At 44.6% G+C, this 24,440-nt stretch overlaps 2 protein-coding genes across 4 annotated transcripts; one reads left to right on the top strand and one right to left on the bottom strand.

The window, feature by feature from the left end:
• Nucleotides 1–226: 226 nt before the first annotated feature.
• Nucleotides 227–17,993, bottom strand: LOC135425609 (lysophosphatidic acid receptor 3-like). Of its 3 annotated transcripts, none has more exons than XM_064678060.1 (4): nt 16,270–17,993; nt 9,809–10,640; nt 5,098–5,335; nt 227–4,610 (listed from the first exon to the last, which is right to left on the bottom strand). In XM_064678060.1, the coding sequence occupies exon 4, from the start codon at nt 2,064–2,066 to the stop codon at nt 1,098–1,100; it is 969 nt and encodes a 322-aa protein (XP_064534130.1). In that variant the 5' UTR covers nt 2,067–4,610; nt 5,098–5,335; nt 9,809–10,640; nt 16,270–17,993; the 3' UTR covers nt 227–1,097. The 3 variants fall into 3 exon arrangements, with proteins under 3 accessions (XP_064534130.1, XP_064534131.1, XP_064534132.1); XM_064678061.1 differs by having other exon boundaries at nt 9,809–9,959; XM_064678062.1 differs by lacking the exons at nt 9,809–10,640; nt 16,270–17,993 and adding an exon at nt 6,609–7,778.
• Nucleotides 7,828–24,243, top strand: CA4 (carbonic anhydrase 4). The gene is made up of 8 exons (XM_064678059.1): nt 7,828–7,996; nt 17,990–18,043; nt 18,382–18,552; nt 20,593–20,771; nt 20,936–21,028; nt 21,296–21,359; nt 21,498–21,661; nt 22,594–24,243. Exons 1-8 carry the CDS (start codon nt 7,939–7,941, stop codon nt 22,780–22,782), a joined length of 972 nt encoding a protein of 323 aa, XP_064534129.1. The 5' UTR covers nt 7,828–7,938; the 3' UTR covers nt 22,783–24,243.
• The last annotated feature ends 197 nt before the right edge of the window (nt 24,244–24,440 follow it).

Here is a 24,440-nt window from a genome sequence, read left to right as displayed (position 1 = left end):
AAACCAGGCTTCTGGTTGGGGCAAGAGAAAATAAACCTGCTTTGGTTCAGGCAAGAGATCAGAAGTTTGAACTCTGAGATTCTTCTAGAACATATCCCTGTGTAACTAAGAATAAACATCCACCTCCACTAGGATCTGATGAAACAATATCTACTAAATAAATAATAAATATTCAGGAGCCAACTTTCCTTTTTTTTTTTTTTTTTGAGAGAGAGGGAGTAAGACCTTTTTCTTTTACAAAATGCTTGGTCTTGACATTTTTATTTTGTTTTGCACAGGCAACTCAACTTCAGTTCTGATCCTGAAGGATCCAGCCAAGGTTGTCACCTGGAACAGCACAAATTTCACAAGCCATGGACTCAAGTGTGCCTCTATAAGCAGAAATATGAAAGATGTAGCCACAAATGTCTCACAAAAAACATGTAATCCAGCTACACACTGCAGTGAAAATTACCCCAGGAAAACAGGGCTGAGTGCCCTGTTAATAAAGATTCATCCAACAGTCAAAGAGACAATTTGACTGAGTGTAAATGAGAAAGTAAAATGACAATTTCCCCCAGACTGCTGAGAATTTTCCAGCCATTTAACTGCCTTCAAAGCCATACAAACCACACGACAGGGATGGGAGTCTGGGCAGCGAAGCGAGAGCAGCAGCAGCACAAAGTAAACAGGGCTAATGGAGTTATTTTTATCTCCAAGGAAAACAGCTCCCCTGCTCCCAGCTGGAGGCAACACAGACCAGGGGCACACACTGAGCCACTTGCCCAAGGAGAGCCAGGCAGCACAGCTCCTGGCTGCTGAGGGCTTTGGGAGGCACAGAGTCCAGCCCCCCTCTCAGGGCTGCCCACACTGGTTTCTGCACCCCAACACCTCCCCCTCGCTGGGTGCTGAAGCACCTGGGCTTCAGGAATGGAATCACAGGAAACACGGTTGGAAAAGACCTCTAAATCAAGCCCAACCATCATCCCACCACTAAACTGTGCCCCCCAGTGCCACATCCACGTGTTTTTTGAATCCCCCTGGATCTGGAGTGATTGCAGAGCTCCCCCTGGCTCCGCTGGGCAGGCCAGGCAGTGCTGCAGCAGGGGCAGCCCCACCTAGATGTGCTCGATGGCGCAGGCTCGGACGCTGTTGGTGGAGAGGCACTTCAGAGCCTTGAGCTTGGCCCCCAGGGTTCTGAGCTTGAGGGTGTAGATGAGGGGGTTGCCCAGGCAGTTGATGGTGATCAGCATGGCCGTGCAGTTCCTGAAGATGTAGACGCCCGGGTAGAGGTCGACGTGGCACCGGTGGTTGGTGGCATCAAAAATGACCCCGGCAAAGAACGGGGCGTAGGAGATCAGCGCCAGCAGCCAGATGAAGATGCTGGTCCTGGCCACCTGGGTCTCAGCCGATTTGTAGGTGCCGGTGGCTTGCCCACACGCCTTCATCCTCAGCTTCCTCCTCCTCAGGATGATGATGATTCTGAGGTAGGTGAACAGAGGTATGATAAAGGCCACCACAAAGTTGGGGGCGGCGATGAAGAAGAGGTAGTTGACGCAGAAGGGGCTGTAGAGGACCGAGACGCTCTTTTCCCTGTGCAGGCAGTTCCACCCCATCAGTGGCAAGCAGCCCAGAAAGAAAGCAAGGACCCAGTTGGTGAAAACCACGGCTATGGAGTGGTTTCTGGCAACCCTGAATCTCGTCCTCATGCTCTTGGCCACAGCCAGGTACCGCTCGACCCCGATGCTCACCAGGTTGTAGATGGTGGATAAAATGGACGTCGTGTACAAGGCGTAAGGGGCGAGCATGTCCTCGGACCCAAAGATGGTGATGTCGGGGTTGGTGATGAACAGCGTGGAAATCCAAAAGCCAGAGAAGCTGGTGAAGAGATCAGAAACAGCCAAATTGCAGAAGAGGATGGAGATGGGCTTGTGCAGGTCCTTGGTGGCCAGGCGGGTGAGGATGACGGTGCAGTTGAAGAGCACAGACGCCACGTTGATGGTCAGCTGGGGGATGCCCAGGGCAAGCACCAAAGAATGACTCCAGATGTCTGTGTAGTTAGCAGAGCAGTTTGGAAATCCATTCATGGTGGAAAATCCTCCTTTCAGCCCTCAGCCAGGTCAGCTTCACTCATCCCATACTCCGTGAGAGACCACACCACACGAGAGCTGCTGCCACCTTGTTCCCCAGGTGGGGAATGGACCCTGACGCGCAGCTTCTGTTGCCACATCATCATCATCATGACAGTGGATTAAACTTTAACCACGTGTGGTATTAAATATTTGGGTTGCCACCTCAGGGCATCGCCAATTACCGTTCAGTTGCTAGGACAGCCCAAACTGGAAAACATATTTGTTGCTACACGGATGAGCTGCTGAAAACAACCTCTGCCAGCAGTGAAATCTGGCCAGATCTTGAGAGGATGAATGATCACAGCAGTAGTTTAAAATTCTTTAAGGATAGTCTAAAATTTAATTAATATGAATTCAGCTTTAACTCACCAATAAATTAGATGATAAAGGATTAGAGATTCAGGAAACAGAGAGCAGAATTTTGTGGGTTTGGAGGGGGGAGTGTGTGGCTGATGGAGCTGAAATAAGAACATCAGTGTTGGGTCACCAACCTGGCCCTCAGCTCCTGCCTAAGCAGTCAGGAAAATGCCTTTTTTTCCACCTTAATTCCTGGATGAGAATGTAGGTAAACAACAGCAGACATCACTACTCATGCTCATTATAGGATATTTTGTGTTTATTTAATGTGTGACTTGCACATTAATAAACCAACATCGATATCATTATATCTTTTCTTTCTCTATCTTTGTAAAGGCAAATGATTTTTGAGAACTGGATTTAAAATACTTGAGCCTTGGAGAAAAAAAGCCTTTGGGACACACGTTCCATGCTCTCAGCAGAGGGCACTGCTGGAACAAAATACAGGGTTCAGTGGGAACAGGGAGATTTTAACCAGCAGAGCAGTTCAGGTGAGCAGTACAATTACCCAGGTAAAGCCATGTTATGTCCGAATTTATTCTGATTTAACTCATTTCTCACTGTCATCCTAACAAAAGATTAATTCCCATGAGTAACAATTTTATACTGTGATACTGCCAAGCAGCTCAGCTGAGTTCATGGGCTTTCCACATTCAGCACTGACATCTGATCATTGCAGCAGCAATTCCAGCTCTAGAGCAGGAAATCTGTGAGCTCTGATAGCTCTGCCAAATTTAAAACATCAGAAATTCAGGCTAAAATGTGGAGCTTGAAAAGGAAAATTCTAGGGCTCCTTTTCTCCTATTGAAATGTATGAAAGTGTATTCAGGTTAGTGTGCAATTAGTACACAATAATTATGTACTAGAAATACTTTAAGTATTTCAGGTGGCCACGTAAAAATGCAAAGAATGATTATATAGAAATAAAGGGCTGCAAAATGACGGATCAAGCCTGTGGATGTCTTAACATCCTATAAAATATTCTTCTCCCAGTGTCCCAGATAAACCATCCTTTGTGCATCCTGGAACCCTCCCTGTCAGCCACACCTCTGGTGTGAGGTTGCTGCTGAACAAGGGCTCCACTATTTCTGTCACCTCATCAGTGCCAACACCTCGAGTCAGCAAATCCTTTCAATGATCTGAAATGCTGCAGATATTCCTGAAAATGCTACTTGAAATTGCTCTAATTTGAAAATTTGGCGTTCGAGCACTAAGCACTGAACGAAATGAGATGGGAAGGTAATTAAAATAATATCAAGTACTATAAACAGCTCTTCACAAAAGCTTTGTAATCTTATTTCCCTAATAGAATTACATAAAAATTAGCATAATGTTGCTAGATTAAGGGAGACAATATTAGTGTGGAAACTGCTTTTTTTAGTGGGCTTTAACATACAGAAACCCCCAGGTTTGTGCATTCCAACCCTCTGGGATACAGCTGGAGCTCTCAAAACCAGATGAAAATTACTTTGAATTGAAAACTCAGAGACAGAGCTGCTACACATCCAAACCTCTGCACATCACAACCTCAGTTCAAGGGCATTTTTCTACTCCCATATTCCAGGAACTGTGTGATCTTCATGGTACTTACCTCACTCTACATCTTCAAGGAAAGAGTGTTATCTACATCCCATAAACGGGAAAAGAGCAATCACATTATTTGTTTAAGATCCCTCAGAAGGCCAGAGAACCCAATCTAATCTCCAATAGCTCAGGTTGACACCTCAAACACTGGCTGTACCATGCTGTTGGCAGCCTTTGATTTATACCTATCTAGACCTCGCCTTCTACAACATTTTTTAGTTCTAGAATTGTTTTTCTTTTAGTTCTATGATTGGTTTTACATTTTTATATCTGTCTGAATTGGTGTTATTTTGATACATGTCATGTGTTAAGAAATGGCCTTATTTTGTAGAGAATCTCCAAGTTCAATAATAATTACCTGATGATTGTGCCTGTGGAGAAGAAAATAATCACTGAACATGTTGAAGAGAGAAGGAGACATGAGAAGCTTCAGGTGGAAGTTTTAATGATGATTCAAGTGGCATTCAGAGTCATTCCATGGATCCAGGGTTCACTGCCATGACCTTCAGTGAGAGCAGAACATCCACCTGCTCACTCTCTCAGTGGCCATCACAGGGCCTGCAAAGAAGAAACAATCATGAAGGGCAGTAATACAAATAAGGAGCCTATTTATCCAGTTTATGTTTTAATTTATGCAGATTAAAGTCTTCCTTTCTGGAGAGGAAGGCACAAATGGGACGTATGATCTCCTTCCAAGATTTTTCTGGGATGTTTTGAAAACAGAGAGCTCTGCTCCCCCCCCCCTCTGTCTTTGAGGAGTTTTTGCCTCACGGGTTTGGAGTTATCCAACATCCCAGCTCTTTTTCCACGGCCCTCACCAGGCACATGAAGTGAAGATAATCAGATAATCATCAGGCTTGAAGCCTCTGAGTGCTGTTCAGCAGCACGTTACCAACAAGCCACAAAATATTGGCAAAGTTGGTTTGTTGCAAGGATACTCCCCAAACCAGACCCTTTTCCTCTTTATCCAGAGCCAGAACTGGTATTTTCACCTTTTGAGAACTTGCACTGTCCTGTCTAAAAGGAAACAAACAGGAATAAATACCTAAAACCAGGTGTATGGCAAGCAAAGCCTTCCACTGATAACTTAGACGTGAAGAAGCCAGAAAACATCTTATCCCTGCTCCTGAGTATTCCATGGAAACGACCTTTGCTTGTTCCCAACGGAGCAGACTCAGGGAGGATCAGAGCCAGCCCACGTTCCTCGTGGAAGATGAAGGCCCAATGACTGTGATTCACCAAGAGCTGTGAAATTCCAGATTTCCTGTTCAGTGGTGTGGGAACTGTAACGAATAAAATGGCAGCACACAAGTAACTGAAGAGCACTGAGTGCGTTTTCTCACACACAGGGTGGGGTTCCCAGTCACAAAACTCATCTGGGTTTGAAGTCTCTTGGAAGTGCTTCCCTCTCCCATGGCAGGGGTGATTTCTCCTGGATCATTTGTGACCAGGATTTGGCCCTGGGCCAGTCTGACCCTCACAACCCTTAGATTTTCCTTCTGAGAGCAAGAGCTCAGTCTCCAGCCTGAAGAGCTGAGCCACAGCCTGGGCTTAGGGTCTCTGCTGCCTTTTTGGCACGGATTCAGCCCCAGCCAGCCCTCATCCCTTCTGCTGGGACATGGGATGCAGCCCCTCAGCTGGAGGGCTGGGGGCAGCTCTGGCCTCTCTCCCCTCAGCACTTGGTGGGATCCTGTGGCTCAGACTTGTGAAAGCCTCACAAACCACCACATCCCCCCCAAACTTCCCTTGGGAGCAGCAGGATAACGTCAGACCTCACACGTTCCAGAAACCAGGCTGGGGGAACATCCCCAAAACCTTTGTTGCTGTGGCTCTCGAGGCAACAAAATAAATGCAGGTTTTGGTGTTCCCACCTCCCCTGTAGCTATGGACACAACTGCAATAGTTCTGCCAGGAAAAACCAGCCTGGAGTTCAGTGATCTGCTGTCACCTCCCTGCTTAACCTTGAGTCTCACCTTCTCTGACCAGGATCCTCACACGTCTTTAGGTTCAATGTCCAAAACCAACTCACAGAGTAATTCCTTTCGAAATTATCCCAAGGTGGAGCACTGCCATGGAGAACTGATAACCAAGTACCTGCCAGGTGAGCTTCTTTAGAAAAAAATGAGATCATATGATGTCTGCCCTGCTTATTTAGATTACAGGCTTCATAAGGAGAGGGAATGTCTTTCCCCGAGCGTGCCTTCACTTCCTAGAACAAATAAAAGCTTAATTGATATGACTGCAGTGCAATTTATTGTCACTTTAATAGTGATAGGCTGAAAGGTTTGGGGGGGAAGGAAAAAAAAAGAAAATAAACAACCCAAGAATCCTGATTTTTAAGATCAACATTTCTAACCCTATTTTCAGTCCTGAACGGAGAGTTTCTAGCAGGCTTTTAGCTCTCAGAGAATTAACAGAAACAGAGTGAAAAAAAATCCATGAGAGTGTCCTTTCAGGTTGCCACTGAGGATTATCCCCAGGAGTGAAGTGTCTCGTGGATGCCCTGGAGGGCTGACAGCACCTGACCCCTCCCTGCCCTACGTGCTCAGGACTCACCTTGCTCCCGGAGCTCCGCCGGGACCGCGCTCGGAAGTGAAAAAATGCCACTAATTCCCTTATTGTTCTTGTCACTGCAGCAACTATTTATCTTATCACCATGTGCTAGGCAAATCATCCTCTGTGCGGGCTCTAACTGCCTAGAGCAGGATGGAAAAACACTCCCCAGCAGCTCTTCATTGTTGGGGGGTTATTTATAGCCGGTTTTTTTATGAATAAAAGAGCTGCTCGTGAGTCAGCTGTGCCGGTGTTATTGCAGGTCCTGAGCCCGTGCCACCCTTCTGCTGACAGCACAGCCTTGCTCTGGGAGCTGCAGCTCTTGGGGAAGGCAAAAAGCACTTTCTTGGCTCCTCGTTTTTTAATTCAGCCCTTGCTGGATGACTCTGCATGCTCAGATCTGCTGGCACGGCATCGCTTCGCTCCATCCACCCCTTCAGGCAGAAGCTCTGGGTCGGGCATCCTGCTCTTCTCCCACCCAACCCAGCGTGGACAGAGAACCATCTGGGGAAGGGGAAGAAGTTGTTTCACTCCCTCATTTGTTTTCAAAATCCCAACCCAAATTAAAAGGTGACAGAGTGTCTATAGCAGAGCAAAAAGTAGTTGTGTCGCTTTTCTGTTTGTTGAACCAACAGTCTGAGCTGCCACTGAATCAGGCACATGGAATTAAAAAAATCAGATAGGAAAGGGGACAGAAAAAAAATGTCTGTATATATTATATTATAGCAGCAGAAGCAGAAAGTTAAGAAAAAGGATTATTAAAAAAAGTACCATTCCTTAACTAAGTAAGTAAGGTGCTGCATGTCACCTAATAAACATTTCCTGTCACTGCACACAGAATTCCCATTTTCCAGTCCCTCTAATCTACTGCAATCCTGAGGAGCTGTTTGCAGGCTGTGGGGTAGGGATGGGGGCAGTTGGGGCTTTGTTTCATAGGGTTTTTTTTAAAGAAAACACCAACTTTAACACACATATTAATCAAATGTCATGGGGGCTATCAGGAAAAAAACTACCACTAAATAAAAACGTAGCATTTCAGTAAGAGGTCACTAAAAATGCACAGGTTGCAAAGTCTCAGTTATTCACTGAAGGCTCAGTGCCAAAGAGCCTCATTCCCTTTGCCATTCATTTTAGAGAATGAATAAATTTAGGCAAATCAGGAGCAGGGTAAATCTGGAGAAATTACAAAGGGGAGGAGTTCACCTTCCTGCCATGGCTTTCAGGTCTGTCCTGGAGTACTTACTCCAGTATAAAACTGAGAGCAGAAATATGATCACGTCCTGAGGAGTCTAATCAATTCTGGTTCCAACACTGAGCCTGTTTAAAACAGAGAATGGAATTGCTGTTCCTTGCTCTGTTCTCTCTGCACATTCTCAAGACAGAGGCAGTAGGTAAGTCCTTGCCTGCTCTTTCTAACCCTGTGTTAAGGTTACTCTGATTTCTGATTTGTGTCTGAGTGTCAGGACACACAGCACAGGCTTTCTGCTTCTTCCATATGGTAAATGAACAATGATTTATTTATTTCTCTGCGTTTTATTATTTGGGGTAAAATATCAAGTATAGGCTTTTCTCATGAATGAATGAGTGCTTTTGGGTTGTTTGGGGTTTTTTTTTTTCACCTTTAGAGATTCTATCTGCCTTCCTCTTCCAAGGAAAATCAATGAGGTTTGACTAGATCTCTACAGTTAATTAGACATGTGCATTTATATCGAAACATGATTTCTTTCCCTGTTAAACTCCTTAAAACTTAAAGCAAATAGCTTGTTTTGGTTTTCCACTACTATTGCTTTGCTGTTTATGATATAAGGTGAAATTCTGCTGAGGGAGAGTGAACAATATGTCTTTGCTGCATCAGCCCAGCAGCCCCATCTATTTTTGCTCCCTGGGCACCATAAGTACACTGAGCACTTACCATGGCTCGATTAAACAGTGATCTATAATTAGTATTGAAAAATGCAGAAGGCATTTTTATGCTTCTATTTAATCAGCGATGCTGTAACATTGAATAAATCCCCTTTCCTATGCACACACAGGCACACAGCCCCAAAATTAAACCCTGCAGCTCTTCAAAGCAAAGAAGGGTCTATTGTTTGCCCTAAACTAGACCAGAGTGCAGGGAGGGAAAGAGAGCTCTGGTGTTATCAGAGGTGTCGGGGGAAGCACCGAAGGGAGATGCTTTTAAAGGAGCTCAAGGTTCAGAGACTTTGGGTAACAGAGGTGCACAAAGTGCCTTAAGGAGCCCAGTCTGAGCACTGGGGAAGCTGAGGGGCTTTCCCTGATTTTATTTCTCTGTTCTTAATTAATTCTCCAGGACTCAGGAACTTGCCTTTTCCAGGCTCTTACCTGAGAGTCCCGATACCTTCCCTCTCCTTTAGTCCCTATTTCCTCGTGTTCTGTTCTCTCTCCAGAGGTTCCCTCCCGTGGTACAGGTAAACACAAACACAAACACAAACAGCCTTTGCTTTTCCAAAGTCTACAACCAGTGTTTGCTTGCTGTTGATCACTGACTGATTAACACTTTGCTAAATTTGCTGCTCTGTTAAGGGATGTATTACAGAAACTTGAATGACCATCTAGAAAGCCTTTGTGACTTTATGTTAGATAAGTGTTAATAATTAATGCTTTAGCAGATGGAAGTAATATAGGGGATGCATATAACATTTTGTGGGTGTTTTTTTGCCCTAATCCTGATTAATTCCACTTTTTTCCCCAAGTGTAGAGCCAAACTACACAGTTATTAGCACAAAAGGAACCTGCACCTTCTTTTCCAAACTTTTCCTGAAGTAGAAGCTTCACAGGATACTTTATGCTAAGTTAAAGGCTGCACATTTCAAGAAACCTCAACTTCTGAGAATCAATTACTTCTTGTTACACTCAGAAGGTATCTTTTTTTTAAAAAACCAAGCATTTCCCTTCCATCTTGCCCCTTTTCAGAACCAGCTTGAGTGAGATCCCCTGACCAGCTCATTTAACTCACCTCCACCTGGGCTGTTCTAATCTGGGCAGTTCATCACTCCCCACACTTAAACAGGCAAATGACTGTTTGCTAATCTTTCAAATTGCTTTCAGCCTTGACCTGTCTTAATATCAAAGCACCTGGCTTTTAAAATTACTACTAATAGCCCTTCCAGGGTTTTGTAAGGAAGGAAAGTTTGTTATCCCCATTCTACAAGAGGAAAACCGGGGCACAAAGGTGCACTCACCTCACCTGGAAGAGAAACAATCTCCCTTAAAGCTCTGTCCAGCCTCACATCCACTGATTTATACAGGTCTCAGTATATTCCTTTACCAGCTGCACTGCTGCACCTCAGGTGGCTGGTTTGATTCCTCTGAGAGCCCAGGGATCTGGTGCTGCTGTTGGGCAGAAGAGAGGCCAAAGGTCTGCAAATTCCAGCAGGAAAGTTCCCAATATTTGAGAGAGGTTTTATTAATGGTGGATTCATTCCAGGACTATTCAGAGAGCAGGAATATATATCCATCCATCCATCCATCCATCCAGCAGCTTTCAGGTGGGGTTAGAGCAAGCTCCAGCTGTTACTGAAAATAATTTTCTTCAGGAGGAATGGAATGAACCCCAGCACATTTTAACTTTTTACTTTATCACAGAGCAGGGCTCAGCCATGAGGGGACAATCTCCCACAGTCCATGCTCTGGTGCTCCAACAGATTGTTGCCTGATAGAACATGATTCCTCTAATTTTCTATATTTCTGCTCACATACTTTCAACTTTGAGGAACATAAAATTTACATAACCATGCGGATATGGACGTCAGCTCTCACTCTGGGGCTTCCTCAGGGCCATTCACGTTCAAAAGATACCCAAGAGCCCCACAAACAGCACAAAAAGAGATGCTGTAACTTCTTCCCTTTCCAGCTCTAATGGTGTGGACTGCACACACACTGATGGTTGCATCCCAAATCCGTTTGAGGGTTGGCAAAGTTGGGATGCTGCTGCACTTAAGGCACACTCTGGGATGAAAAGCTGCATTTTCAGTTGATTAAGAAAGAATAATAATAATAATTGCAGTGCAAGACCTGGAACAGAGAGAAAAGGCAGTAAGCCATAGCTGCTTTAGGCAGTGATCCATAGGTGCTTTAGGAGGTATGGATTGCCTGAATTTCCCTCTCTCCACCACTCTAACCCAGCACATGAGTAGATATAGCTGACAAGCTGTCACTGACATTATCCCAAAGTGGCTGCTTGACTATCTCAGTGCAGACAGGCTTCTGATCTCAAAGAAGGGTCTTTATGCTTAGGGGTTTCTTCTCTTCCTCCCTGGCAACTTTCAGGCTGCCAAAACAGATGTAAAGGTTTATCTGAGGATTGTCATGACAGTCATCCCCTGTGTGCTGGGGATTTTGTCAGGATGCTGGGGGTGCACTGAGAGCAAGGGACTCCCCCTGCTTCATTTTGGGGGACAGAGAACCAAGCCCAGCAGGCAGAGAACAGCCCTGTGTATCACTGGCAGGATGCCAACAAGCAGTTCTGAGACAGTAGGAGAGTCACATATGGGATTTCTCACATTTCTGCAGCCTGCCAGGTGTGACATCAAGATAAATCTGTGTTGCACAACTGGCTGACTTTGTGTGAGACCAGGAGAGCCTTGAAGCCCTTCCCAGCAGCCTGCATGGGGTTGGGAAGGATGTGTGCTGTGCAGACAGGTCTTGCTGAGATCCACATTCATCACAGATCCCGACCTGCCCTTAAAGAACTACCCGTGGAAGGGTTTGAAGGCCCCCTCCGCTGCCTCCCTCAGGAATGAATCCCACACTGCCCCCACCCTCACCCACGAGGGTGAATCCTGCTCTGTTTGATCCATGCTGTGCCTGAGGCAGCACATGGATATGAGGTGCCTCAATGGGCATCAAGGCTCTTGAGCAGGCAGGTTTTTACTCAGCTGATGCATCCAAGGGCATCCCAGCTGCCAGTCCAGCCTCTCTGTTCCCTGCCTGGCAGCCTGTTCCTGGTGACACATCAGGAATGGGCAGTTTTCCAGGGACACAGTGGCCCCAGTCACATTACTAATGCTGCATTTAGGGATCAGCCTGAGGAGCAGGAGAACACTCCAGACTCATCAATTTGTGTGATCAGGCTGGAGCTGACCTCATGCAGGACTGCAATGTGCTGTATCACCTCCTCCTCCACCAGCATCCAAGATTCCAGGGCTCTGTCCTGCTGCCCTTCAGCTCTGGGGGAAGGACAGGAGCGTGGCAGAAGCCCCACACAGCAGCCACACCCAGGTGACAAGTGACATGACCCCAGCTTAAGAAATAAATGCTCTCCTTTCTCCTACAGCAAAAATACCAGCATAAGGACTGGAACATCCCCAGTTGGGCACTGTGACTCTTGAGAAAACTGGAGCCACCTTTTCTCCTGGCTCTTACACTGAGATCTTGAAGATTGGAATCAGAAAAGCATTTTCAGAGACAGGTGCTGCTGTGAGACACTTTTCTCTCAGCTGCCCAAATAACCAGCAAGAGCCTTTAGGTGTTCAGGACATGCTGCAAAGTCCAGTGTCTGTCTCCACAGGAACAGGCTTTTTTTCCCCCTGTTTTTGGCACTGCAGGAGATGCTTTGTTATGTTGCAGAATATATCTAATGGCCTGTTATTAGATTTTTAGTTACATTTTTAGCCATGAGATCAGTCATTATAAACTCAGCATAAAAGACTGCAAAAGGACAGTAAAGCCACAAAGGGGTTTGCTGGAATTCAATTTTAAAAATACTTCAGAAAAATTCTGAATCATATTTTTATGAAACAAAGCAAGGCAAAATCCCTCACAGAGGCCAATCACCTTAGCCCTGGATACTCCTTTTTTTGTTAAAGACCAGCTTCTGTCTTTGTACAGCACATTTATGAGGACACAGATCTATGACAGAGGCTACCCCAGTATCACAGGTCACAGCTAAAAACGTTCTCCTGGCTCTGACACAAAGGAAATAGTTTGCAGATGTTATTAAGGCACAGTTAGAATCCTTCACCCTCTGGGTTTTTGCTTTAGTTTATGTGTGTTACAAAGACCTCACTGAGCCAGTGATTTATGTGTACATGTGATTTATGTGTACACGTGCAAACTATAAACACTGTGCTCAAATCAGATGTGGTGACTTGTAATGTTTCACCACTCCAATAAAGCTCATTTTCAAGGCTAAATCCCCTTTAAATACCTTGGAATGTACATGCATAAAGATATATGTCATTATGAAAACCAGAATTCCAGGTAAAAGTGAAGAGAAGAGCAATGGATGATGACAAACACTTGTTTTTACACGGTTAGGATACACAAATTTAGGAGTAAGCACTTGGAACTGATTTTGTCTGTCAAAGTGGCTGATTGGGGCTTCCTGAGGATGTGTAACACTTAAGAATGTATAAATAGGCTTATCTATACATGCTGAGCTTGTGGTCAGCATTCTCATTAATTACAAAGACAGATAACAACTGCTTTTAAGTTGTTTTGTCTTTTGTCCTAAAAATAGTAAGTTTTACAAAGCCAGCTAAAATTAGGACGAGCTCAACACAAACCAAAGCTAAAAATACACCACGTGCAAAACCAGCTTTTGCCACTTCCATGGAAAAGGCTGCAAAGGTGACAGCAGGTTTTGGGATGGATTTGAAAACTGTGGATTATAGAGCAGTAAGGAGAGCTCTGGCACCGAGGGCAGCCTGGGCTCTCTGAGAACAGGGAATGGTCAGAGAATGTGTCCCAGAGAACAGGGAATGGTCAGCCAGGACGTGGCTGAAAGGGTGACAAGAGGCTAAAGGGACAAACAAAGGAGTCAGTCAGTGAAAGGGAGAAGGGATTGGAACTAAAGAGCAGCACAGGATATTCTTGCTGTCCCACTCCTTCAGGCTGCTCGCGGCATAAAAGTCATTCGCGCTTCAAGAGATTAAATCCAGTTAATAAAAATAGCTGTCAAATGTAAAATTCATGACTTTCAGCCACTTTGTCAGAGGGACAAAACCTGTTCTAGTGAGTCTTTTGTGCATGTGAACAAGTTAAGAGGGCATTTTGAGCCCCCAGGACACACCTGTCCCATGGCACTGACTCCGAGATCGGGCTCCATGGGTCCAAGTAGGGCAGCAAACAGGCAACAAGTAGGACAAAGTAGATTTAGGAACTTTTATGGAATTCAGGCAATCTGAGCACGGTCCAAAGAGCTTAAGGGTCTTTTCCTAGATCACACAATAGCAGCTTGGCAGCTGCTCCCAGCCTGGCTCCCAGCCAGCAGCGCTGTCCGTCCGCCTGCCCGGCTGAACAGAAGAGGGAGTTCTCCACGGGGGGAATTTTCTGCCTGGAGCTTCCAAACGAGGCCTGATAGCTAAAACAATTGAAAACGTTTACAATGAAATGAAAACAATACGTAATTGTATTGTTTTCCAGCTATTCCCGGTGCCAAGAAAACGGCTTTGGTCAGGAAACCAGTTGTAAGTTTGACAAGGAAGAAACAGAGATAAGTAGGATTGCTCGCTTGCCAGGAGAGACTCCCTAAATTTAACTGTCCTGAACTCTGGGGAGGAAGAGAAGGCCTTCAGCACAGTTCAGCCCTGCTCTAAATTAAACCTGTAAAGTCAATGTGACAACTATGGTGTGGTACATCACTACTTAAATCAAGGATTCATAACACAAGGTAAAAGCAAAATATAGTTGATAAATAGTTGATAATACAGTAACTGTAGGTCCAGGTGTGTGTGTGTATATATATATATATATATATCACTGTAATTATTTCAGCACCTCAGCTATAAAAACAAAGAAACAGAAAATAAACACTGAAAGATCCACTTTCTGCTGCGTTTCTCCAGGCAACAAAATAAATGACAGGAAAGAAACTGGGTGAGCTGAGGAGGTTTGACTGAAAGAGCAGCCAGGTGAGAGGAGAGCAGGGTGGGATACTCAGGCTCTGTAAGAAAGGGAGCTCAGACAAAGAGGGATGAAGGATTTGGAAGTTGAAATGGTGTCAAGAGATGGGACAAAGGATGGATGAAGCAAGAACAGGAATTACAGATTAGCAGGGAACTACTTGAATGCTGTAAACACCAGGGAGGGAAAAGAATTGTTTAGGGTGGTTCAGGCATATTTCTAGGAGTGAAGGGATGCAGATAAGCAAGTGGAAAACGTAAGCTGTTCCACAGGAAACATTTCCTGATGGTGATGGCTAATAGACTGTGGAACAGCCTCCTAAGGGAAGTGGCAGGAGCCACTCAGACAATTAAGACCAGACTAGACAACATACCTTAGGGCCTAATCATGCCTAAGACCACAGACAACTGACTGGATGTGACAAGTATCTTTCCTTCTTGCTTCAGAAATAAAGCCCTAAAGCTCAGGGGAAAAAAAGAACTATTGTCACGTAATAAGGTCCCCACACGTAGGGAGGAATCACACCTGACTCAGATAAAATCCAAAGGCAAATTTTCCTTGTAAGTGACACTGGGGAAGGTCCCTCCTGAGCAGTATCTACACAAAAGGTCCTGTTCTCCAATGTTCCATTGCTGTCAACCAAAAATGTATCTAATTCACAATAAACATTAATTCACTGTTTGCTCAGGCATTCTGGAATGTTTAATTAGGTCATTGTTTAAGGTTTAACAGCTTTAAGGACCTTTTTCTTATGAAATGCTGAATTTATATCCTGTTCTACTTCACTGATACCATCCACCTCTCTAAACCACAACTGAGATAAGGACTTGATAGAAAACACAGATCCTGTCTTTGTTCATAGACACCAGGAACTCACTGGAACCCTTGCAAAACTCAGACACTAACTATTAGTTAGGATTCAACAGGAGAAGGGATGAACACTCCTGAGTGCTGGAGGTGAGGCAGCTGTAGCCACCGAGGGCTGGATTTTTTAAATTTCATTTTATTTTTAAAATCTTTTTTCTCCCCTTCATCTTGGTGCCATGACTGAAAGCCTTTCAGGGCTGGTGTCAGTCTACTCAGAAGTGATTGAGGTTTCTTTGAGAGAACCTGCCAGCACCTGTTCAGGCAGTAAAAAGCCAGTGATTGTTTTGTTTGAGAAGCGTGGGATGTGAACTCAGCAGTAAAAGCCTCCATAACCCATTTCCACAAAACTGAGGTGCTGATTCAGGACCATTGACAACGTGATCCCATGACCTTTACCTTCCCTTTACCTTCCCTTGGTGTTTGCTGTGGTTGTCTTTGGTTTGTATGGTTCTACAGCCCTGGTTTAAAAGCTCCACAACCTTATCCCCAATGAATTGGCTGCACTTACTCCCAATTGTGAATCCTACTGACAGGAAAATCCGATTTGCATCACAGTAGAGCTCTGATGTCTGAGCCCTGCTCACCTGCCATTGTGCAAGGCCCTGGGCAAACCCAGGAGTTTGGGGTAAACAGCCCGGGGTTCCTCACCTGACCTTGAGTTCTCTCCTCTCTGCTTTAACTCACCTCCCAAAGGCTTTGAGAGCAAATCTTTGCAGGTGCCTGTCCTCTCATGCCCAGGTTATTCCCTGCTTTCTTTCTCCTAAAGGTTCACTCATGTATAAATTGCCAAGAAAATCCCAATCCTGATGTGCTGGTGTGGAACTGTTAAAGCACGGGCTGACCACTGAGTTGCCAAAAATATGCCTGGAGTCACCCACCCAAGCAAACATTGACTCATGGAACACAACCAAGCATGTGAAGGTCTCCTTACCTGGCATTCTTTGGGCATTTATTGATCAGAATATCGATGAAGGCCCTTGGTGACATCCTGTGCCTGGAACTCCCGGTCCTGCCGTGCCCCGCTGGGGATGAGCTCAGCTGCAGGTCATGGCCTGGGAAAATGCAACCAGCAAGTTTAGGAGGTGAAATTTTGTGTATGATCAGAAGTCTGTCAAAAAATAAAACCTTGTCAAAAGGGATTTTTTTGGATGATTAAAAAACATCGATGGAACAACACCACGGAAATCCCTTCGGCTCTTCCCACACAAACCAACAGTGCTGTTTACTTTTCCTCTCAGTGTTACTAAACACTTGCTAAACTAGAAAGTGAGTCAACATCATTTGTGGTTTTCTGCATAAATTTAGTTTCTGTGAAAGAAAAGCTGGGACTCTCATTTTTTCAAGGTTCTATTAATTGCCACAAGCTTGTCCAAGTCTCCCTCTGGGTTATAGTTGCCCGTGTTTTATGTCAAGGCTCTGTTTATAACTTCTAAATCCTTAATGGATGGATGTATTGCTCTGCTACTGATATCAAGATAAAGGTGGTAAAAGCCACTATGAGCCTTCCAGCAGGTGTGTTATAAATTACAAATTCTGGTAATTAGCAATCTAATGACAGGACCCCTCCATAATAATCCTTAAAATTGATTTGCCATTTCCTAAAATGTCTATAATTCACTAATCATGAGAAAACAGAAGCTCTAGTTTAAATCATGATTATAAGAGGTTTTGAATTTTTATAGATTAAAGTTTGATAGTTTAAGAGAACTATTCCTGTCCAAGTCCTTTTGAAGTTTAGAACTGTCATAAAGAGCCACTGAAGGAACCTGTGACAACCAAAACAGTCCCTCCTTTCCTGACTAGATCAACACATACTTGAGTTAAATCAGCTCTTTTCCTCTGAACTTTGCATTTCTTCTGGCAATGAAAAAATAAAATTAAGATGTTCTACTGCAAAAATTCTCAGCCATCTCTGTGGGATGGATCACAGCTAGGTTACACTAACGATCCTTCAGGTCTTCCAGGAAGTGAGATCCTTCATTTCTTCAAATTCCCTATGGCACCAAGTAACCTTTAGAATAGTTCCTGGAACAGAGTGAAATAAGTCCTCTTGCATAAGTGAATTTACAAGTCTATGAAAGGCTGGCAAGTGCAGAACTGATAAAGGGAATTTATTTTAACACTACGTGTATTCAAATGTGGAACTTTTGCCTCAAGAAATTGCGGAAGCCAAGATTTGAAAATCAAATTGTTTAGAAGCCACCCAGAGTCCTACTGATTCCTGCTAGAACTGTTGCTGGGGGGAATGTTACCAGGTAGGAACTGATTCAGTAAAGACCAGGAGGAGATCTAGAGAGGGCAGAGCTGTCCACTGCGGGGTTTTAGGATCTCTTCTAAATTATGGGATATCAGAACCCAGCTGGACTTGCTGCATGGTGCTCTTCACCCTGCTAAGGAGTCTTTAGCAACTCAAGATTGCTCTACAGCTGAAGCACTCACCTCTGCCAGCCCTCCTTGGTTAGATACCTAAGAAATGAAACATCCTACCGGAATAAAATTGGGCAGAAAACCCCAAGGAATTCTCAAAAACATGTGCCCAGTCATCACTCTCTGAGGAGCCATTTCACTGCTGATTTTGGGGGGGGACAACTTGTGCAGCTTTTCATTCACCTAATTTTGAACATCTGCTGGTTTGATTTCTTTTTCTCTAGTGGGAAGCCACTGGTGTTACCGGTCCCAGAAGTGTGAACACCCGGAGTGTGAAGGTACAGCTGACCAAGTGATTTTTCTCCAATCACATTTGTGATTATTCCATTTTGCAAAGGGGCTCTGGAGAGAAATAATGCAAAAATTCACACAACTCAGCACTTAATGCTTTATGCACACATAAGTGCTAAACAGGATACCCGGGGGAGGGTGTTTTTAAGATACCTGTGGTTGTGGTAACTGTTGATTTTGTTTCAAAGTAACTCCAAATGAGCTCCAGAGGAGATCACCCTGATGTCTCCAGTTTTCCCAAGCAAGAATATATTGGTTGGGTGGTTTGGTTTTATGAGGGATTTGCTGTCTACAGAAAAAACTTGTTTCCTTCACCCTGCCACAGATCCTCACCAGTGGCACCTGACAGACGCCGCCTGCAACGGGGACAGACAGTCCCCCATCAACATTGTCACCAGAAATGTCGTTTATGACAAGAGCCTCAAGCCTCTGACTTTTGAGGGATATGATGGGAAAGGGTCTTCAAAGTGGAATGTGGAAAATAATGGACATACAGGCAAGTACTGCCAAATATTGTGGGATTTATCTGTGCCTTGCCTTGGAACCAGCGTTCGCTCCTTCCCCGTCCTGGGCACAGTGCTGGGTATCCCTGTAGCAAGGAAGCACAGACAGGATATCAGCCCTATATTTCAGAAGTGAAACTTTCAGAACACTGTCTGAGCTAAGACTTTCTGGGAATTTTGTGGGAGTTATCAAGTTTTTGGGTTCTGGGCATGGCCCTTGAGTGTCTCAGCAGAAATAGTTCCTACAGATGTGCCCAAACAGAGCTGTCCAGGGAACCTCTGACCCCAACAGCACCTGGCATGAGGATGTGGGTGGGTAGAGGGGTTCAGGACAACCCTTTGGGCAGAGATAGATAATTTTCTGCTGAATGCTCCCAAACCTTTCATTTCTGGGCTTGCCCTTTGCAAACTTTGCTTCTGCACAAAGAATTCTGCTGAAATAAAAACATCACCTGGGACACTCATCCCACCAGTGGCTCGTGGTGTGTGAGTCCTACTAGTTCTTTAAATAATGAGCTGAAATCCTCTCAGATTTAAACCTGTTCTCTCTGCACACAGAAGGTAACCTGAGTGTGTTGATCAGCTACTTATTGATTCAGTAAACAGTGAATCAGTGAAGAGTAATTTAGAACTGTTGCACTTCCTCCAGCTTTCTTCACTAAGAGCAATTGTAATGATGATGCTTCAACAAAATTATGTTCAATTACTTCAGCTTTAAAAATAAACCTGTGGTGTATTTTATTTTAAATTATCTTCAGGTGTTCTTAAAATCTCAGATGGGTTATCTGAACTGCCAAATCCTTAAAGCAGAAAGCAGCAAGTGGCAAATACCTCCTGGCTGAAAAGGGAAGGGTAGGAAGGCAGCTGGGGAGCTTTGAACAGCCAGAGATTCTAGTTTAAAACACTGGTGTTGTGACAGAGCAGAAGGAAAAGGCAGTGACTTCTGTGGGTTAATGACTCTGCCATTACAGAATGGTGCTCTAGAATGTCCACCTTGCAGTCCCTTTTACACAAAAATTAATATTTATAAGGATTGCTCAGAACTCTCATCTTCCCCAGCCATGCATGAGGATTAGGGGTTTAAAATTTCCTCCTTCTGAGGGCAACCAGTTCCTGGGCTAAATGAGTACAGCACTGGAACAGTTATTGCATAAATACCCACTGCAATTAGAAGCTCCAGGTGAGATTAAACCATCCCTGTGTTTGGTGATGGGCAGATAGCAAGGGTCAGTGTCTCAAAGGTCCCACAAGCTAAATAAACAAAGCCCACAAAGATATGTGACTTATCCATTTACAGATAAAAATGCAAAGGAATTAAGTGACTCATGCAAGCTCCAGGTTCATTTGGAATTCAGAACACAAATGAAATCTCTGGGGCTGCAATCCAGAATTTTCCTCTGGGGCTGCAATCCAGAATTCCCCTATGCAGAGAAAAGTGCTGTGTTTAATGCAGAGATCCTAATAAGTAAAATTTAAAATTATATGTCAAACGTATCAAGGAAGTGATGGTGATGTCTAACTAGAAGAATATCTCCTAAGAACATTTGGTTTTGCTGTTAACAGCAGATCAAACATCACATTAAACAGACATAATGACTTAGATGCTTAGGCTTAAATTGCAGCACTACTCTAAATTAAAATAGAATATCTTTAAACCCTGCCTAAAATAAATGTTACAGTGCAGATAACAGGAGATTAAAACAATGGTTAAACCCAAATAAACTGTGATCAAATTTACTTTCAAGAATACTTTGATAGAGGGTGTTTTCCTAGACAAAAAATGAAGGAATAGAGGGTCTTCTGAAAGGTAGAAGAAGCTCTGACTCCTGAGGTCATAATGGTTATAATTCATTCCAAATTAAACTCAGCTATAATTCTGTAAGAGTTCAGTTTCTGCAGAGCTGAATTTCTGGAACACTTGGTATGAAAACTCAAGCCAGAACTTTTGGATAAATCTGAATCTCTGCTCTCACATCCTATCAATGCATGATCTGATTTTTGCCCTTAAAACAATTTCCCTTTTTTCCCCCCAGTTAAGGTAACACTGGATGCATCCCCGAAAGTTGGAGGTGGAGGTCTGGCAAGAAAATACAAGGCAGTAGAATTCCATTTGCACTGGGGGGTCCCAAGTCTGCAGCAAAGCAGCCCAGGAGTGCAGCAGTACATCCCTGGCTCAGAGCACAGCATAGATGGAGAGAAATACGCCATGGAGGTGGGTGAGAACCCTGGTGGGTTATGGATTTTACTCCAGAACTCTGGCTTTTCAAGATGCTGTTCACAAAAACTCTTGGCTGGATCTCCTAGGGAAGTCTGAGAGTGGAAATATGGAAGTGAGGACACTGCTCACTAACCAGAGCCTTGGCTATTGTGTTACAGCTGCACCTTGTCCACATAAGAGAGGATGTTCCAAATGTAGCAGAAGCCAAGAAATACAAGGATGGTTTGGCTGTGCTTGCCTTCTTTATAAAGGTAGGCAGTCACATTTTTAACTGCCCATCTCAAATCTACCAGCAACTTGGCTGAGTGATTGTTTGTGTCAATATTGCAGTACACAGGATCTAACCCTCCCTGTCTTCTGCAGGCATTCTGTCAGCATTTAGTTCCTCTACCCCTTTCTACATCCTGCTTGCTGCTGGTTTTTACCCTTGTGGTTCTTTCCTGGTTTAGCCACAATTAATTCAAAGCAACCTGTGGTTGAGAAATGCACAATTTGGAATCAAAATGTTTCCATTTCAGGTTGACGAGGAAAACAAAAATTATGCAGCTCTTCTAAATGAACTAGAGAATATTCAATACAAAGGTAAGAAAGACACTTGTGACAGGGGTTTCACAAGCTGTGCAACCTGGGAGGTGCATGGGGGGATCAGGCTGAAGATAAGTGTGGACAAAACCTGCAGCCACAAGTGTTACAGGCAGTATTTCCCTGTGGTTTGTTCAGGGCTGTCAGCACAGATGGATCCTTTGCCACTGAGCTCCCTTCTCCCACCTAAGGAAGAGCTTGGGAGGTACTATCGCTATGAGGGCTCCCTCACCACCCCTGACTGCTTCGAGGGCGTCATCTGGACGATATTTGAGATGCCAATTGAGCTCAGCCTTCCCCAGGTGAGTCACAGGGGAGGGTCTGCTTTGCCCCTCGGGCTGCCTGCCCACTCCCCCAGCACCACAGCCCGACCAGCTGCTCCCCTGCCCTGTCCCAAACACACACTCGCTTGGCATCAGCCTAAATGTAGTCCCGAGTGCCAGCTGATCGACCCTATTGAATCATCTCAGGAAAAATGGCAGGAAAGGGGAAGGAAGGGGAAATGACGACGTGAAAAGAAAGCCAAGAAAAGCCCCCAGGTAATTGCCCAGCTCAGCGCTCCGTCAGCACCACTTCCACTGCTGTCACCCGCTCACTCCCAAACCTCATGGCTTTTCTCCCGCTGGCAGGAGACCAGAACAGAATCATTCCAAATCCAAACTTTGAGCCTATCAGCATCAGCTTTAAGCAGCCCATTTTTGACCTGTAGAGTGGAACAGGAGATTGAATCACGAGTGCCTCGAAAACACGGATTGTCCGGAGGCTGCACGGCCTGGCTGAGGGCCAGCACCTGGATTTTAGCTCCTTGCTCACAGTTTCCTCACAGTTTCCTCACAGTCCCTCAGTCACAGGGCAGGGCTCAGCCAGGCACAGCTCAGCATCACACAGTGCTGTGAGAAATTTGGGGCAGAGACAGAAATCCTCGTGCTCCTACCTTGTGTCACTGTGACGTGGGGGACAAGGACAGGGCCGCGTGCGTCAGGAGGACGGGGGTGACCAGGTTCTTGAGGTGAACAAAGCATTTGGCTCACACAGAAAGGAAGTGCCCCTGATTTCCAAGGCTGGCAGGAGTCATCTGTGGGTGACCTCTGGCAGTGGCCCCTGTCACGGTGTTTCCTGCGAGCTTTAACGAACCCACACCGCTCAAAACCGCGGCTTCGCGACACCGCAATTCCCAGAGTCCTGCGGGGAAAAAGAAGGTTTAACGATCTGTTCTCTCCTTCCCTGCCTCCAGCTCTCTCAGTTTGCAGCTCTGCACTTTGATGGGAAGAACTCAACTCACATGATTGAAAATTTCCGGCCCGTCCAGCCCCTGAACGAGCGCAAGGTGTCCTGGTCCAGCGCCAGCATCGTCCTGCCCCCGGCAAAGCTCTTGCTGCTGCTCCTCACACTTACGTACTTCCTGAGCTCTCCTTCCCAGTGAACATTTCTCACCTCATTCAACATTCTGCTCTTTTTTTTCCTCTTTTTTTTTGTCCTTTTTTTTTTTTTTTGTTATTCTTGCTGTTGTTGGCTCTCTGTACCAAGCAGCCTCTCTAATTACCAACTCGTGAATCATATCTCAGTCCAGAGTGTAACCCTGTCCTCCTCCAGGCATTAACCAAGGACTGTGCTGCTCTTACAGAAAAACCCCTTGCACTAAACCACCAGAATTCAAAGGAACTGTAAGATAAAGCTGCAAAGATTCACTTTTAAAATAAACCAAAGCAAAACACTTAGAGGAAACATTAGGATGGATTAGGATGGATTATCTGCAAATAATCCAGTGGTGTAGTTTTAAGACACCACTGGAAGGACACTTGACAAGCTGTACAGAGGACCTTCAAGAGGAATCTGTTCTTAAGTGCCTGGGAAGGGGTTTGTTTGGAGTATGTTTACACTCAACACTGCAAACCTGGCAGTCATTCCTATAATCCCACACTGTCCTACCTGAAGGTACAACACAGAGCAAAGAAAAACGCTCACACACAGTGGAGCAACATCTGGGTCACCCCCCCTAGGGAAGGGTATGTGACAAACCTCATCTAACACAAAACCCCCCTTCTTCCCCTGAGGATCTGAATCCATTTTAGCTGAGGACACTGGATTCCTTTCACCTGATCTCCTGATTCTGGCTGTCGGGTTTCTCTCTTATTTATTCATCCCTTCTCTGGGATGCCAGGGTCAATATGATGTGCCTCAGAGAAACAGGGAAGCTCATCCCCACGGACCAGGGGCACATCTGTGGAAATTCCCTCTCTTTGGAGGGCTGCATTTGAAGCACGGGACTCTGAGGATCCTTTATAGTTTTTATCTGCCTAATAAAATGGGACAGCTCAAGAAATGGCTCTTTCTTATAGATATATTTCTATTATATATATATATAATTTTTAATAATAACATACCTGCAATATTCACATGTGGTGAAGACTCAGTTTTTCCAAGAAGACTGTGATTTGAACTGACACCTTCAGATCTCACCCAATTACTTACAGAAAAGATATTGGTGAAAGGGGTTTCCTCATGTTGTAACACGTTACAGCTGCTTTTAGAATTTTAGATTTTGGCCACACCAAAACAGGATTTCATATTAGCAGACTTGTATTTTTTTTCTTTAAAGTAGTGTTTGCAGGGATGACTTTATACTGCAGTTATATGGCCATTTTCAGGAAAATCCTGGCAGTGAGAGTAACCACAGCTCACCAAAGGAGAAAAAACGGGGGGGGGAGGAACTATTTTCATATTTATCAATCAATAATATAAGCTTTAAAGACACACATGGGAAAGCAAATCCACCTATTTAATGTTTAAAGGAATGATTAATACTTAAACTGTATTTTTATGTAACTGAAGGACTTTTGAGGAGCAAACATAAACAAAATATTAAAGTTGAAAGAGACCTATATTTGAATTGGTTTGAGTTTTTATTTCTTTTGTCCTTGCTGAAGGGGAATCTACAAACACTCTTTCAGAACAGGAATGTGACTTTTTTTTTTCCCCCTCTCCTGTTTTCTTCACAATATTTAGGGTTGGGTTTAGGGCAGGGTTTAGGGTTGGGTTTGCATTTTTGGGGAAGGGGGGCAGGGGTTTGCAGTACTTGGG

The sequence above is a fragment of the Pseudopipra pipra genome, chromosome 21 (assembly GCF_036250125.1).
Source record: "Pseudopipra pipra isolate bDixPip1 chromosome 21, bDixPip1.hap1, whole genome shotgun sequence".
Taxonomy (NCBI): domain Eukaryota; kingdom Metazoa; phylum Chordata; class Aves; order Passeriformes; family Pipridae; genus Pseudopipra; species Pseudopipra pipra.
This window is presented reverse-complemented; position numbering and strand designations above follow the sequence as displayed.